This window comes from Nestor notabilis, unplaced genomic scaffold, assembly GCF_000696875.1.
Source record: "Nestor notabilis isolate BGI_N333 unplaced genomic scaffold, ASM69687v1 scaffold6039, whole genome shotgun sequence".
NCBI lineage: Eukaryota > Metazoa > Chordata > Aves > Psittaciformes > Psittacidae > Nestor > Nestor notabilis.
In genome coordinates, this window is record NW_009942422.1 from 55,147 (window position 1) to 73,690 (window position 18,544).

Consider the following 18,544-nt stretch of genomic DNA (forward strand, 5'->3'; position numbering starts at 1 on the left):
AAAGTATTGACCTATTAAACAAAAAAAATATATGGAAAATTATATCTCTGAGACTCTACAGGACATACATTTCCATAGCTATATATAAACAGGTTAGTAAATAGAAAGCAACAAAACTTCTTATCCAGCAAACTCGTTCTTTTACAGCTTGGAAAATTTCAATAAATATCCACAAAATCTTGTAACCTGAAACCATTAGTGGGAGACCTTTAGAATCATTTTGCTTATAGTATTTGTTCACACTGCTTACTCTTTAAAATCTTATTTTATACAGTGCTATAAGACTGCTTCACACAGAAGTTTCGGTCATGTTGATACTTGAATTTGCAAACACATTAAAAGCTTATAGTATGCTTGAAAAAAAGCAGCTGCATTGCTGCAGTTTCTGTATGTAAAGCTGTTGAATTTTATCTAAACTGAAAATCCCAATGACAATTTCCTTCAAGAACAGAAAGTAAATGCAAACAACTATGTATATGTTTGCACTTTAAATATTATAAAGAACTACGTGAGTTTTTTGGTCTGAAGAAAAAAACGGATCACATTCATTTTCTAAATTAATCCTTCTGCTCTTATAAAATAAAATCTCTTTTTAAGATGGTGATTCATGTTCCACTGCTTTAACTACAGCATTCAGTATCTTCATCCTGAGGGTATCTTTGCCCATGTATATGTTATTACAGTGAATATTTACTTTCAGCAGGTCTACACGTAAGTTAGTGGCTGCTGCTGTGGACTTGAAAATAAATTTGTTGATTTAAAAGATGAAACAGCATCTTACAAAGGCTCTAATATTCTTTGTTTTATCTGTAGTTAGTGGGAGCAACTACAGTAAGAAGTTAAAAAAATCATGTGATTTTGAAGTGCTTATGGCCATCTGTGGTTTCCAGCGTTTTCTATTAAGATGGATAATAATAGAGTTATTCTGATATTCACTAGTGATTTAGATTTCTGATCTTCAGAGCTGAAGACTGAGTAATACTTTTGTAGTGTAGGAAGGAGCAGAATCTGTGAAAAGAGAAAAAAGAAATACAGCTCAGACTTTAGCTACGTAATCCAGCACAAATAAATGGATTCTTTAGCTAGAAACAGCTAGGTTTGGTTTTATTTCAAAGGTACTCTACAAGTGATCCTTGTGCTATCTTTTAGAAATTCTGCTAGCTCATATTATACAGAAACTACTCCTTCTCCAGTCTACTTTTCAAAAGCAGGTACTGGCATAATCTGTAGCACAAAAGTTCAGAAGCAGGAAATCCAAGAGTGATTTGTGATCCAACCTCATCATAAAAAGCATGGAGATAAGCTTTGTCTAGGAAGGCAGAAAAGCATATCCCTGATCTGCTTTACCCCGAATGAGTATAAAGCTGGCCTACGCTTTACAAGATCAAATGCAGGTTTCAGGAATTTTTGCTGCCGTTTTAGAAGTAGGCAGCTTGCATACTCCAGTGTGCAGCTTATGGACATTAAAGAACGGAAGTCCAGTATCAGAACATGAAAAGTATTCTGCAGCCACATTCTGTGGCCTTCCTTTATATTTCTCTTTTACCAGGTCTTGTAAGACCCCTCTACAGACCACCTACATGCAAATTAATGAAATGCAAAGAATGAAAATACGATTCATTCCACAAAAATTCATTTCTACACACAAACTCTCAAAGAGATTTAAACAGAGCCTATATGGTATTTTGGCTCATAGAAAATTTTCCCTTTGTTTCCTAACATGTTTTACTAAATTAAAAAAAAGAGATTTCCAGTTATTTAATTACAGTAAGTCTAAAACAGAACAGCAAAACAAAGTAATATGTAGATTTTCAGGTGGTGTGCAATAAGAACATGGTTAAACAATTAGTACATTCTATACAGACACACTAGTAAAGAATGTTCTATCAATATAAAGAGTATTTCATATAGACACTGCATTTCTTTTTGAGGAGGAGAAGCACTTCTGCAGGAATTCAGTCACTAATGATAATCCCCAGAGAGGTAAGTAAATCTGGAGAATGAGGATAACATTGCATATATAGTCATTGAATTAATGCATATATAAACACACGATTAATTTTGTATACATTTGTTCAATATCAAGTGTTTTAGTCAGGACCCAAACTTTTAACAAGACACACTTTTAGTCCTATTAACCATAACAGAAAATTACAGTTTAAGGGTATACTGCTTGTTCTCTTAAAAGTTAATGTTCCAATTGTATTTCTGCATTTATACCCAAGATAGCAGGAAGTTCACTGCAAGTTAACACATACCCCTTTCCTTAAGGTCTTCAATGTATGCTTTCATAAACTCTTTCTCAAATTGCTCCCGTTCACGTTCACTTTCTACAATTTCTTCAGTGTCTTTGCATACAATAGTTTCAACTGGACTGTCCTTGAGACTTACAAATCTAGAGAGAGATTAACAAAAGAATATATGCAACATGCTTCTGAGCACCACTGGCCTACAATAATGATATTTTAGAAGTTGCTGCTACACCCAGAAAGGGAAAAGTAACGAACATTTGCTCAGTTATTGTATTGTGGAATTATTAGGATCCCTCTATTCTTAGAAGTAAAAATTTCAAATAGCACATTCTCTATACTCCACTTTCCATACAAAATTTGTGAGATTTTTCTCTTTTTTTTTTTTTTTGCATATCTACATAAATCATTCTTTGCATTAAGAAGTATGTTTCTTCATTATTAAACTTATGACAGACTACACAGTAATTTCACAACTTCTAATGAGCAGTATGAACTCCTTCCTAATAATTGCCTAGTAATCTGGAATTTTGCCAGTATTACTTAGCTGATAATATGTATCTCCATTTTTTGGTAGTTGTTATGTTAATTCTCTTCTACAACGCATGACTGGATACACATTATGTCATATTTGCAAACTTCCTAAAGTTACACATTGCAAGTGAGAAACTAAATGGTGACATAAACATCTAAAATAATGTGCAAATTAAGTCTGTGACATTCTGAAAATCTGTGAAGATTTTCTCACTCAAGAAGTAAAAAAATCCAAGAAATGTTACTTTCAAAAGAACAAATGGTCCAACAAATCGTACAGCTTTTTAAAATCTCATGAATTCCTGTGAGTCTGTGGTCTGTTGATCTGGGCTGCCAGGTTCCCACCAAGCAGCCCTCTCATTCCTTCTCCACAGCAGGAAAGGGGTAGAATATAAGATGAAGTTACAAGCAGAGATAAAGACAGCTTAATAGAGGAAAACAAAAGCCATGCACAGAAGAAAAGCAGAGCAAAATAAAAAAATTAAAAAAAAAAAAAAAAGAAAATTGTGCTTTACATTCTCTACTTCTCAACAGGCAATGTCCAGCCCCTTCCTGGAAAGCAGTCACTCAGTATGGGTTGTAGTGTATAATAACCTTATTAAGGTATTTGCCTTCCAAAGCTTTCTCTTCTCTTGATTTTATTGCTGAGCACAACACCATACAGTATGATATATCCCTTTGGTCAGTTTGAGTCAGCTGTCTCAGCTGTGTCCCCTCCTAACCTCTTCCTCATCCTCAGCCCACTGGCCTTTGTGAGGGGGGGTTGGAGAGACAGCCTTGATCTGGGAGCACAGCTCAAGAGTAACAAAATACCTTGGTGTGTTATCACCACCATTCTAGCTACAAATACAAATACAGCAGTATGAGGATTGCTGTGGGGAAAGTTAACTCCATCCCAGTCAGACTCAGAATGGAGTCTCAAATGGTTTCATAATCAAAAGCCTGAAGATTGCCTGTAGAAATGCAAGATCATTGTAACTGTAAACTAAAAGGCCTTTTAGTCTTATCCTGAATGCAGCAACGAACTGCTGCTTCACAACAAAGAATATATGAACTACTAAACTCACATGACACTATTTAGACTTTTAACTAGTCGTGTCTCTCACTCCCAGCAGCATACTTTTGATAGCCCTGAGCAACAGCTAACTGCCAGACTCCTGGTCCTGCTCTGGGGCATGACTATGGGACTCCAGAGTTAGAGATACTACAACCATGTATACACACGAACAGCAGTTTAGGCATACAGATGCACAGTGTCGGAAGTGGCAGATGAAAATCAGAAAGTTGCTGTTCCTCTGTATTTTCCAAGCTTTCTAGTGCCTCCTTAATGGCTCTGATATAAATTGAGTCCAAGTCTGACCACCGGGTATGGTAGAAACTGATGCTTGTGAAAGTATTTCTGCTCGGTGCACCTACCTTATGTTCTTAAGAACATACTTTCTCTGTTCTACTTACTTTAAACCTGTGGTTGACTCGCAGACAGCTGTGGGTATCTCAACCAGGTCATCACCACTGACAACTAACAAACTGAGCTTTGGCATATTGACGAGAGCTCGTGGAAGATAAGTCAACTTGTTTTTCTGTAGGAGAAGTGTCTGAAGTTGATCTAACCTGTAAAAATGTGAAAGATGAAGATAACTTAAAATATTTATTTCATACAGGAATATCTATTCAAGATAGTAACATAGAATTAATCGTGTGCAAAACAAGGACATACACTGTCTTTGGCTTCTCAAAAATTACTTATACCACACTTTCACAAATTGTCAGCAACTAACTTTAATGGAAATTTCCAGTCATGGTTCAACATTATAGATATTAATAGTATACCTCTGACAAGTACTCAGAAGTATGCCCAAAATAAAAGATTACAAAAATTACCTTGCTTCCATACAGATATTGACAGAATATGATATAAAGGCTTACTATGTATACCCTGAAACTAATGAAAAATATGAGTCATCAGCTCACACCTTTGCCCATATGCCAGATTCTAGGAACTAGATACGTCTGTGCTAGGCAGTATATTCCCATCAATTGTTTTCCGCTAGTAATTAGTACTGTGGGGAGCAACAGAAAGACCAGCTCCTGGTCATATGGCTCTTGCAAGTTTCCCCACTAAAATCAATTTAATGACAATGTTTTGTGAAGGAAGGCATTTGGCTTGTTTTCATTTACTTACCCTAGTTCTTTTCCTAATACAATAGTAATATGTGACTGAGCATTTATTTCTTGGAGGAGATAGAAGACAAAAAGCATAGCAAACTGATGAAACAAGTTAGTCTGATTTGACAGGAAGGGCCCACTCCTTAAACATCATGGCAAGCTGTTGCTTGGCAGGCCTATATAGTTTGTTTGAATTCAGGGAAAGATACTAAGTAAAGCTTCAGTTTACTGCTAACTCCTCTGTTTTAATCACAGACTTCATTGTAGTTCATCAAAGTTCTTTGACACTGCAGGCATTGAAATCCTGATTCTGAATAAGAGTATCACTTTACTGAGGAGGTGAGGAGGGGAATATCCTGACTTTTTACAGTCTTCGGAATGCACATGAGCACTAGAGAACTTAAAATTCAAAGCCCAAAGTCAAATGAAGAAAACCTTATTTCATGGTATCTGATTATGATGCTTTAGTACCAAGTCTGTCAACTTTATACAAAACAGAGAAGATGAAATGTAGAAAAGGAGCATTTTGGAGACAGAGGAATATACAGAGATTACAGGGGGGAAACAACCCTTAAATTTAGTGGGTATCCTTCCATTAAAAAAAAAATCTTCTTAGAAACTCTTTGAAATTAATCAAATATCTGTTCAGATGTGGAAAAAAAATGGCAGGTGTATACTGTTGTGGCTAGAGCTTCTGAGTTACTAATACCAAAGAAGACTTCAGCTCCTGCTGTCAGAGAAATCTGTGATTACACAATGGCCCAGAAAGATCTTTTTTACCAGCAACAAGGGGTTTGCAAAAGTTAAGGTTGAATAAGTTTTATGTGAAGTTTCCTCTGCCTCAAGGATCTCTATTCCCAGATCAACAAATAACCCATATTTTTTTAGATATAAACTTCAGTTAATTTTTGGTTTCTTTACATATGGTTATGTAAAATTCTGTAAACCAAATTACAACAGGACTCTAGAATGAATAAATAGGCCCAGGAATAAGTGCTTTCTCAGACTAGTGAGTCCCATTAAAGGGATCGACATGATTTTTTTAAAACTATTTCTAGTGGATCTCTAACTTGAGAACATAAGTATATGTGTGCACATGCATTTACACTTCAGAGTAAGAAGGAAAGATTGTCAGTGGGTTTTTTAATCTTATTATTATTTTTCTGCTTTACTGCCAAAGTTTATCAGTTCTTTCAGTAAATATGCTTTAGTTCATCTTTTGCTCCACCCCATCTACCCTCCAGAGTGATACTGCTGCCAACTCCATATGGTGAGACCCTTTTGCTGAAACTGAGACAGAGTATGCCCCATGAACTTCCTAAAGAACAATGCCTGGATATAATGACAAATTGCCATGAATGCAGCAGAAAATCTAACCAGTTAACTGAAAAGGAAATGCACTGACTGCACAATCTGCCATCAATAAGCTAGAAAATGCAGTTTCCATTATCTATCTGACCTATTCCATCAGTAACAATGGTAAAGCTTACATGCTTTACCATACTATACGATGCATTTCCAAACCAGACTTTCTCATGTGATTTTTCATTAATGGTGTCCCTTGAAAGCTTGTTACTTTCTAGATTTGCTTTATAGTTCACAAGCCTGCCAATAAATTAAAACATAACCTACCTGTCTATGTCTTCTGGGAGGTCTTTCAGGTTGTTGCTGCTAATATCCAACCACTGCAAATTAGACATCCGAAGTACACAAATTGGAATAGAATGGAACTTGTTTGCTGACACATCCACAACGGTGACTTGTTTCAGGTTACTTAGCTAGAAGGAAGTGGCACTTTATTTTAGTTACATTTTGCAAAATACAAGAAGACATTTAATTCATCAAACATTCATATTTTTCTCAAAGCACTGGAAAAATAAGAATTGCATTATTTTTTTTACTTAACGTTTTGCCAGTCTTATCTCTTAGTCATCATTTTATACAAAAAAAAAACATTTCATAAGTAACTATTTCACAAAATGTTCATCACCTTTCTAACACAATCATGGTATCAAATGAAATTTCAGATGACACCAAGGCTGGATCTAAATAATGACTTGGTTCTTTCCTAGGTTACATATGAAATAAGCTCTGAAGTGACAAAATGCAGTTTTGATTACTGTTAAATGCAAGGTTATCATTCTCAAAATCAAAGATTTTATAACTCTCACCAAACCCACATAATTCCCTTTGCTATAACTCTGTTGTGCACTGAGAATTTATTGCTAGGAGACCCACAGAAAATGAAACTGCCAATTTAAGCAAACAGAAAATTTGGTCAAATATTTTTCAAAGAAGATCTTTAAAAGTGCATCTTCCATACTGCAAACTAAATAAGGTGCATTAGAGCTTTTTATTTTATACTTTTCAAAGGAATTACATTTTTAAGTAATAAATCTTTAGTACAATGAAGGCTAATTACAAATGTAAAATATACCTGTTAAAGAAATAAATGTGTTAAATAAATCTCTCTGTAGTGAATCGGTTATTCGTATTATCAGTGTTCATAAAAACATTCATATAGCTAAAGTGAATGTCGAAGGAGTATAAATGGTAGTGAAAAAAGTACTTTAGAATGGAAATTGTGTCGCTGAGCTTCTAATCATGTCACTATCCCAATCTAGCTCTATAGATCCTGATATAAAAGAGAAAGCAGCAAAAGAATTTCATTAGTCTTTGCCTGAAGGTTTCTTAGAGTGTAGAAAATAATTAGCAACCAACTACCCCAAATCAAATGTATTTTCCACTTCCAAAGTCAGTAAAACACAAGCAACAGCATAAGAATGAAAGAAGTAGAAAGTAATAAAATACATTCTGAATCCTTGAGAGGGATTTTCTTACTATTATTATTTAGTAAAAATCTACTTATGTTCTGTTCTATTTTATGGCCAAAATACTTCCTGCAGTACTGACAGGCTTTCATCTTAATTTTATTTCTGCCATTTAAGATGTTTATATTCACAGCGTGGTGCTGTGTCAGAGCCAGTTTGGTTTGGGATTTTTTGGCAGTGGGTTGGTTTTTTTTGTTTGTTTGTGGACTGTGAGGTTTTTTGTTTGGTTGGGGTTTTTTTGGTTTGTTTTTTGTTTTGTTTTTTCTAGATACAACCTCATATTGCTGCACAATCTTAAAATTTGGGGAAATCTTTTCAGGGAGATGTACTAAAGTTATCATATCACAAATGACTACGCAATTAAGTTTACCTTTCAAAATATAGTAGAGGTTCGGTGTTTCTCAAGTCAAAGATATAATTTCAAAATCTGCCCATCACTGCACTAGAACAGCCTTGGTGAGGCATTACCATGGAAATGCTTCCCTCCTGATTCAGAGCAGGCAAGCACACGTTTTATCTTGACACTTCTCACTTTGAAACTCTTCTGTTATTTTGAGGATTGACTACTATCAATGAGCACTTACACTGTAAATTTTCCAGAGACTGAATCTTTTTTCCAACAAAACAGAACCTCCATTTAAACAAGAAAACAGAGTGACTCTTCCAGATTGCAACAATGAGGGAATGAAGAAAATAATTGTCACTATCTTTACACTGCGTTTACTTTGTGGTTTCAAATTTTGTCACAATTCCAAATCCCAAGCAGATATTTCAGGTTTCTCTGCACTCAGAACAATTTTGTATTCACAGAAGGAATTTAACAGGCACAGAATCAAAACAATGTCCCATGGACTTAAATTCCACCCAAAGTGTTCTTAAACCATTCCAAGAGAAGGAAAGCCACAGTCTCTAAACACAAAGTGGCAGATTACTTTAAAATCAGCTCACATCACTGTTCACATAGATTCCTAAACACATTGCTTTCACATGCCACCCCTGTCATGCTCAAACTATGTGGTAACATTAACACTAGGTGGTAAAATGATATTTCTTCAACAGCAGAAGCTACTTTTATATGTTTTCCTGAAAGTGCTTTATTACATTAAAGATTAAAAGTAACATTAATATAGCAGTATTATTTTAATAAACAGAGATTTTCCTGACATTTTTCATCTAATATTAAAACCAGATTGGTTTAATACTTGATTAGGTAGAAACCTAAATTTTCCAAGAGTTTGTACTCCTCTAAAAATGTAACAACAAAATACAATGCCATGGACTCCTTCTTTGTTATAAAGTTTGGTTCGGCATGCTGCAGATATATGGAGCCATGATTATACTGTATAAGCTGCAAGCCCATAGTATTTTTCTTTTAGAGTAATATTTAACAAAACCTATCCGTTTTATATAGTACGTTGAAACCTGATGGAGTTTTTATTTAATCTGCCTCTGATTCGCCAACAACAAACACCTATGATATACAATGCATTGGAAAATACGGCAGCTATGTGTTATATTTTCTAAAGAAAATCCTGTGTATTTTGTTTCTTCTTGAAGGACTGATGTATTTTTGCACCTTTTATAACATTTGATTTTCAAACAAAGATGGCTGCCTTGTCATTTTTACATTATAATTTATTTTTGTTTGATGTTGATTTTTGCTATTTTTTTCTATTATGTGACTTTGAATCAACCAGTATATAGACTTTACGGAAGTGCCATTTTAAAAAATAGCTATATTTAATAGTGTGGCTACCCGAACCCACTTATTTTGGTTCTTATGTTTAATCACTATTGTCATTTTTATTTGACAAATTGACTCATTTTACTTATCTTAATAATTTTGTTCATAGAAATAATCCAGATAACATTGTAGAACTCCACTGCTTCCCTTTCCCTCTGACAGCTAAACCTTCAGTTGAAAGAAAAGGACACCTTGTCCTGAGCTGAACACGTTTAGATTTATGGATGTGTTTTTATTTCTCTTCTGCTTTTTGCCATGAAAGGGATTTACTGATAAGGTTGCATGCAAGTTTATCATGTGTTGCCTAATACTTAACACCAACAAATGAAAAGGTGTAAAGTCACATCAATCCTTACAACAAAAATACTGTATTTTTCAATTACATTCTGTGACAGAAACAGCATCCCGTCAAAATCAATGTATGACAAGTCATACAAAAGCTTAACTTGGAAATATCTATCAATTTATTACAAACATGCTTACACCCATAAATTCCAGACTCAGTGAATTCAAAGAAAATTTGTACCACTTCAGTAGGATGAGGTTATCATATATGTTGTCTCCCAAAACAAATAGAGTGACACTCAGCATGTCATTAGCTTGCTGAAAACACATTACAGTATATATGACAAAGGAGCACCCTAAGTGCAAACTACACAGTTGCCCACTTAGATTTGGTGCATTCAAACCAAATCCCCAGCTTTTGTCTTACCAAGTTGTAAGTATAACCTATTCTATAACCTCATTGACATTCCTGGAGTAAAGCACCAGTTAAAGAAATAGTATAAGAGCATCTTTAGGGGCAGAAGGTATCTTTCATGAAGATATACTTGTATATTTGTAGCCCAGTCAATCATCAGACTTCCAAACTGGACTTTTAAACTTGAGGACACCAAGGTATTTAACAGTCAACTCTAACCCTTAGTAACAGGGTACTTATTCACATATTTTGTGACAAAACCCTCTGAAGAGTAAAAAAGCATTAACTTAAACAGCACTTCTTTTGGTAATAATTTGATAAGCTAAATCCAAGAAACATATGTGGAAGACAGTATTCACCCAGATGTCATTATTCTGATTTTGCAATGCTAAAATCCTAAATCTTTTGCAGAGTTAATCCACAAGTACGTGCTGTTTTTCTGATGCCAAAGTGTTTCCTTGGAAGTTTAACATTAGCCCCTTCATCAGTGGAGCATTACCATCATTTAAATGCCTACTGTTTAAAATCTAACAGAATAATCATAGCTATGATGATATAAGAATAAAAAGTTAACAAAGATACTTCACTTCTCATTAAAGGAGGCTTTTTGATACACCAATCTTTCATCATGTCTGCAAAGAATTTGAATGCTGGCTGCATATGTAGTATTCACAAAAATATCAAGTATTCATTATTCATAGGTCATTGAAAGACCAGATAGTAGAAAGAGCAGGATGATTTTCATACATTTGAAACCCCTAAGAATGTGGACTGTGTGCTTAGATTTAAGTATAGGAGTTGTTCTAAGCCAAGAGATGAGTCGTATGCATGAAATTAAGTACCAAATTAATGATTTTCTGGGCTGAGGCCAAAACAAGTCTGCTGTCTCCAAAAAAAATAAGTTTGTGCTGATTAGTAACATTAAATTTTCATAGTATTACTGCTGCAGCTACATGCAGTCTGCATATATTACTGCACTTTGCCAGCATAAAGTAGTCTCATCTTCAAATCTCCAAAACTTCTAAATTAAGGACACACATTAAAAGGGAAAACTAGTTTCTACCAGAAGTCAGTTAGAGGTTTCTCATCAACTTAAATGGATCCAGTAGCTCACTTGGCATGCATACTCTCCATATGTTTTAATTAAAATCATTAGAAAAGAAACAGCAGCAATGTCAGTAGCATAAAGGCATTAACTGACCTTTACAGAATGTTTGGATAGGAAATATCCTTTAAATATGTCAAAGGACCTTTTTAACATATATTTTGTTCCTTCAGCACAAGATGACCAAAACTGCTAACTCTCACAACAGAACAGAGACAAAGCCAAAATCTGTTTTTCATTTCTGCTCTGAGCTGCAACAGTGATGGAAGAGGTACTATTCAAATGATGCCATATTTATTATGATTCAAACATACATAATAGTTACATTTTGCCGTGACAATACACTGACTGTAGCCTGTGGAGTTACTCTCCTGATTTTAAAAACTGAGTATTTTCATTTGAGCTCATTTTGAAACGCAAAGTAAATCACTATTTGCCAGAGTGAGGCAAAGGGAAAACACCCAAAAGAGAAGGAAATTTTCTTCTGTAGCAAGTCATAAAAGATATTATAAAAAGATATGACAGTGAAAGTAAAGAACTGTAACACACTGCTTAGTAGATTTAGGTTACATTGATAAAATGGTAACTGTTCACTTGAAAGGAAAAAGGTATCACGGATATTTGAAGGGATAATATCAGTAGAAGAGAACCAGGTAATGGCACAATACTGACAGAAGCAAAATAAACAAGAGAAATTACATGAGAAAAACATTCAAATGAAACCAAAAATGTGGTCTTATAGCTCTAACATATAACAGTAGCACTATTTTGATGACTGATGATTAAATCGTTTCACCTTATGGTGCTGGGCAGTGACAACAGCTTTCTACACCAGATTGAACAGATATAGCCTGATAAACTTGGAAACAAGACTCATAGAATGTCAGCCAGTAATCAGCTTGCTTATAAATGTAAATTGAAGACAGAATATGAAGGAGAAAAAGAAATTCTGACTTCGGAAGTGGAGATCAGAAGGTCACTGATTTGTGATCTCATAATACCAGGAATAAACATCTCCATCTTTTTTTACTTTACAGCAGAAATGGGAGAAATTCTTTTTGCCTTGGCACAGAGTAACTTCTCTAAAACACACAAGATTCTTGCCTGCTGTGGTGCTGAACACCAGAACAGTTTGACAAATGCCACTTATTGGCTACCAACCAGTTGAACCCTGCACCTTGGAACTGGATTTATCTGTTATTGAAACAGGAGTTTCATAAAGAAAATACCAAATCAGGAAAGTGACAGTGGAGATTATTCTGTTTTGCACCCTGTGACATATCTGGTCTGGAATTAGAGCTTACCTACTTGAGCAAACTGTTGCAAAATGTCTATCATCAAAATTACTTTTCTTTTACATGACACATGTAGTCTGCGGCTACAATTGAGAACACAGTCAACAACTGAACACTACAGTTCACAGCCTTGTGACTTGTTAGGATTACAGTAAATTTTCTCTCAACCTTCTACTTCCTTTCTCATAGTGCTGTTTGACACATGCAGGGGAGGTGGAGGATGGGATTTATATACTTTCTTTCAGATGGTGGCAAACCTAACAAGTAAAATTTTGAGTTCATCCCTTCCCAAATGATTTCTTTCTTTCTATATTATATGAATGTTTCTGGGAGGCTTTCTGTCTTAGTTTGAAAGAAACATGTAAATATTGGGGATATATCTAATATTAGTAAAAGACTCGGATATGGGAGAGATCTTTTCCTGACCTGGACAAGAAAGCTGAGGAATAGCACATATGTTTTATGTACAGTGGACAGGCATTTGCACAATGTACCTTTGGCTACTTTCTAAGAACTTTGTGGTGCAATTGAGAGCATGAGGCTATAACTTCTTGTAGTTTCTAGTGTTTCATTGCTATTTTGCACTACTCCATCCAGGCTGAGTCCAAATAATCTGGGTGTGCCCAAGTAATTTAAGGTATTAGATTATTATTATTATTGTTGTTGTTGTTATTGCTGTTGTTGTTATTGCTGTTAAGTGTTTGCTCATAAAAATATAACTGAATACTTATTCATATACTTACTTAAGAAAGCTTGCAATGAAACTAGGCTTTCAAGACAGGAAGAATTTCTTTCATATGGATCTGACACAGGCACTGGACATGTTGCAGCCCTCCAGTAGTACTACCCAGCCACATATTTAGTACTCCCCCATGGATGAGAACATCTGCTTTTTATTGGAATTCTCTGAAGTCTCACTTCTTTCTTTTTCTCTTTTTTTTAACTTATACACTAATTAATGACTGTTGAAGTGGTCTTTTAAAAAAAAATGTCTGCATAGAAAATATCTGGCTAGGTCCCCAGTGTAGCCGAGAGGCTCCTGTATTTCAGCAAGCTTCTTGTTCCAAATTATGTCAGGAACTCTTCCATCAACCCAGAGTACCTCAGCAAGGGGTAGGCACAAATATAACTGAAGACTCGGTGCATAATGCTTCTTGGATTGCTAAATTTTATTCTGTGCCTCTTAAACAACAAGGAGAAGTTGTCTAACAAAATCAGTCATCTGGCCTGTCCTAGCATAGTTAATCAGAGGTAAATTGTTTAGAATCAAGTACTGCACAGTACTGAAACAGTACAAGCTCAGATACATTTTACAGGTTTTTCTTCTAAGTCCTATTTAAAAATGAGCAACCCCCAAATACGTGTTTTACTGCCCAGTCCCATTCAGATTGTGTCCCAGCAACTTAGCTTTGCTTAGCTACACATTGCTGCTGGAGATACATATTCCCCTTAGTAATATTTTAATAGTAAACAACAAAAAACTAATACATACTTGTGTATAACGTGCAATGCCAGATAATATTTTCTGTGAACATGGCAATTTACAAGTACCTATGTAATGCTTTGAGCACATAAAAACATGAATAAAGCAAAGGAAACTATGCCTACTGAACAAATACTTAGAAGGAATAACATTTGTTATTGACAGCATGCATCTAAAAGTGTTGAGATTTTCACAATTGCAAATAAAATCTAATGTGGAGAAATACAAGCTAATACAAGAACAGTAAACTACACACATCTCTTAAACTGACTGAAACCTGGGAAAAATTAAAAGATTAAAAAAATAACAACATATAACTTGGTGAAACTCCTGCACTCAATACACAATAGTGGTCAAAAAACCAAATAAATATCTGGATATGTAGTGTGATATACAATAATTAACCCCCAAATTACTTGCTGTTAAGTAAAACAATTGCACATCTACATACAAAGCATCATACTTCTCAGTTTTTCTCAAGGAAGAACACAACAGTAGATGAGATGCAGAAGTGTGACAGTCATTACATAATGCAAAGACTTTATTTTGTTGTTGTTGTTGTTGTCGTTTTGCAGCACTTCTGAAAGACCTAAATCAAAATTAGGAAAGACTGTAAAGATTCAGACAGTTGAGTAACAAATGATAAATTCATGGTGCATTCTTCCTTCGCAATATAAGATCAACATAACCAAAAAGTGTTGCACTTCCCAATAAAATGAATCTTCTATACAATTAATCTATAAGGTTTGCAACAGTAACATGGTTTTCAGTGTAAGAACTTTGCAGAATTCAAAGGAAGCTTTGAATTTACACAAATAGTAAGCATTTACACAAATAATGAAAACCTCTGTCTATGTCATAGTCCAAACAAGCACAGTACAGATTTTTTCAATCTCAGAATATGGTATAAACACTTCACTGATATTCTACAGACTAATACTGAACACTGTATTCATCTTACTTATTGAGATTTCAAAGGTGAATACTGCTAAAAGGTGAATTCTTTAGAAAGCAGATTTGCAACTTAGCAGTGTATTGCAATACTAACATCACTATTACCACAGCACGTAGAGCTGCAAATAAAGTTCTGTGATGCTGTGCTGTAAAAACACATACTGAGAGATCTCTGCTGAGCAGTTTTGATATCATTAATACCCCCATCAAGCAAATGGGCGAAAGGAATAGAAACACAGTTAGAAGTCACTCAATGAGGTAAAAAAATACTTCAGCAAAAGTATAACACAGGTTTCCCTATCTTAAAGTAATAAGGAACACTCCAGATATATATTATGAAAAGTCTCAGGCACCTATCAGGACTTTCTCTGATTATGGTAATGAATTACTGGGCATATAAGATGCGCTATATTTTTTACTCATTTCTTCACTTTTCTAAAAACATGTACTCCAGCATTCTCCTGACAGGAGCACATTCAAAGAGAAAACAAACCAAACACCAGCAACAGAGGCAGAAAAGAACAGCAAATCATGAAATGGGAATGCCTACACGTGATCCTGACACATGTATCTTCTAATTCATTACAACCTCTCTGATACCACTATCACACAGGTCAGATGACTTTTAACTGATGAGCTCTGTATTTCAAGATGAGACAAAGTAGCAGCCTCAAGATAGCTTGGCAGCCAGCATACACTGCAGGACAGGATTGAAGCTAGGAGTCATAGCCCTCAGCAGCAGGCTAGTGGTGCATGCTCTCCCCAGTCATATAGCCATATAATCATGTATCAGATGACCAGACACAGTCATAGGAAGTTCTGTCACATAGTCATACACATTCTTCATGCAGACTCTAGATAGAGGCGACCACTGGCCACACACACCCAGCATCAACAGTGGCCATGTAAACTGATGCATGGAGTCTCAAGTTTTGGGTAAAGGAATTTAGCAGATGAGGATTAACTGTATCACTTCACATTAGACCAGAAAGCAACTGGCTCATGTTGCTAGAGTAACACAGGTGATGGCAAAGCAAACAAAACATATGTCAACTAAAAATAGATATGAAGAAGAACTAATACCAGCATGAATTTTGCAAAGTAGAAGAGAGGTCTGGGAAATCTTAATCCTGCAAAGCTGTGTTTACATCATAAAGCATAGTTATTTTAACCTTACCATAACATTTGTAACTCGTGTTTTTATTGTTTGTAAAATTATTAATTCTTCCAAACTCCACCAGCAATAACCAGCTCTACAACAAGCTACAATAGTGAATTAGATGGATAGTCTAAACAGTAGGAGAAGAAACAAGTGGGGATTTTTTTTATATTTGTTCTGAGCTACCCAGCCATTAATTTCTTTACGTGAAACTCGTTGTGCTTTGCCCTGCAGCTCAGAAGCATGACAGAGGCCAAGGCTTGTGAGCTGGCATCACTTCAATAAAAAAAGCAAGAATGACTGGGCCATATCCTCCACTGAATTCCCTTGCTTCCTCAGCATTGTTTCCACTTCATGTTCGGTATAATTCTATAGTCTTTTGCCCAGAACTAGTAGGGCGGAGATCTTACCTGGCTGAGCCCTATATGAGCCAAAAAAAAAGGAAGATATCTGCTTTCAAGTGTTAGGGCTGGCCCTTGTCTTTATGCCTTTCCCACTGATCAATGATGATGAATGAAAATAAAAGTCAGATTCTGTTATTTATAGCTGTGAAGAGTTGATAAATCATTTAACTACATATAATTAGTTAACAACTGATAGGAATGTATTCAGTAATAAATCAAATGCATTAACTTCAGTTAGACTTTCCAACTTTATTCTTACAGAATAAATAATACCTCTCATTAGCTGCACTTTATGGACTAACAAATAATGCGTTTTTCTCTCCCTTTACCTTCGACTCCCTTTTGACTACTATCAATCCATTGTGTGCAGTTACCAGAGACATTTTTCTTTATATAAAAATATGCAAATGCTGTAGTGCTATGTATTTATTCTCCTCTCTGCCCAGTGGGAACTTTTCTGAAGTCGCCCCACACTTACACAGGGCTTGTACCTCTGCTCTTCCTGCTAAATGTTTTGCTTTGTTGAATAAGACTACTGAGAGAAACAGAACCAGTCCAAAAGAGACCGAAAGCTTTCCATCTGTTTAACCTCAGGTTTAAAATATTTTTTGAAATCGTATTAATGTATAAAAAGTTATTTCTGTCTGCTCTGGATACCACTGTATTTGAAAATCTTAGGTGACTAATGTTAGTGTTTACTGAATCTCTAATCACGTCAGCTTTTTTTTTTAGGGTCTCACATGTTAACATTGTTGAAAGGTGCAAGAGACAGCTAATTATAACTGTATTTTTCAGGTAAACAAAGCATAAAACCAGCAGCAGCTATAATAGCTGTAACTCTAGACAGCCTTACCAGAGAGGGTGCATTATTGGACCTGTTGGTCACACAAATGAGCTAATTGGAGGCAGCCTAGGCTGCATTGATCATGCACTAATGAAGTTCACAGTACTGAAGGATATGGTTCAGGCATAGTTAGGTTTACACGCAAAAGCTGCCCAAAATGCATTGTCCTGGTTTCAGCTGGGATAGAGTTAATTTTCTTCCTAGTAGCTGTTGCAGAGCTGTGTTTTGGCTTTAGTCTGAGAACAATGCAGACTGAGGGATGAAGGACTGAGAGGAGCCCTGAGGAGAAGGACTTTGGATTACTGAACATGAGCCACCAGCGTGCACTTGCAGCCCAAAAAGCCGACTGTATCCTGGGCTGCATCAAAAGAATTGTGACCAGCAGGTTGAGGGAGGTGATTCTGCCCCTCTGCTCTGCTCTGATGAGACCCCACCTGCAGTACTGCATTCAGCTCAGGAAATAAATGGACCTGGTTGAGTAGGTCCAAAAAAGGGCCACCAAAAATGACCAGAGGGATGGAAAACCTCACCTATGAAGAGGGAGAGGCTGAGACAGTTGCAGTTGTTTAGCCTGGAGAAAAGAAGGCTCCAGAAAGATCTTATTGTGACCTTTTAGTACTTAAAGGGAGCTGGGGACAGACTTTTTAGTAGGTTCAGTAGCGACAGGACAAGGGGTGATGGTCCTAAGCTAAAAAAGAACAGATTCAAACTAGGTATAAGGAAGAAAATTTTTATGATGAGGAGGGTGAAACACTGGAACAGGTTTCCCAGAGAGGTAGTAGATGCCCCATCCCTGGAAACACTCAAGGTTGCCTTTTCTAACATTTACATTTGATTTCAGTTCATATTTCCACTCCTGTCCAAAGGCATTCTTAATTTTTAAATTGGGAAGTAGACATTGAACCAGCTTGTTTTTCCTTAGACATAGTATGTAATAGTATGAAATCCTAAGCCTTGTGCAAGTAAAAGATGATAGCACACACCTTCAATTTTTTTAACGGAGCATCAGATTATCTCATTTTAAGATTCAGTGAGATAATTTACAGAGTGTTAGAAGTGGCCTCTGAAAACAGGGA

At 35.7% G+C, this 18,544-nt stretch overlaps 1 protein-coding gene across 1 annotated transcript in view; it reads right to left on the bottom strand.

The window, feature by feature from the left end:
- Positions 1-958: 958 nt before the first annotated feature.
- Positions 959-18,544, bottom strand: part of LRRC2 (leucine rich repeat containing 2) — a 53,412-nt gene continuing 35,826 nt past the window's right edge. The window contains exons 5-8 of the mRNA XM_010021405.1: positions 6,582-6,727; positions 4,239-4,394; positions 2,259-2,395; positions 959-1,008 (exon numbers count right to left, since the gene is read on the bottom strand). Coding sequence (XP_010019707.1) covers positions 959-1,008; positions 2,259-2,395; positions 4,239-4,394; positions 6,582-6,727 — 489 coding nt within the window. The remainder of the gene's footprint in view (positions 1,009-2,258; positions 2,396-4,238; positions 4,395-6,581; positions 6,728-18,544) is intronic.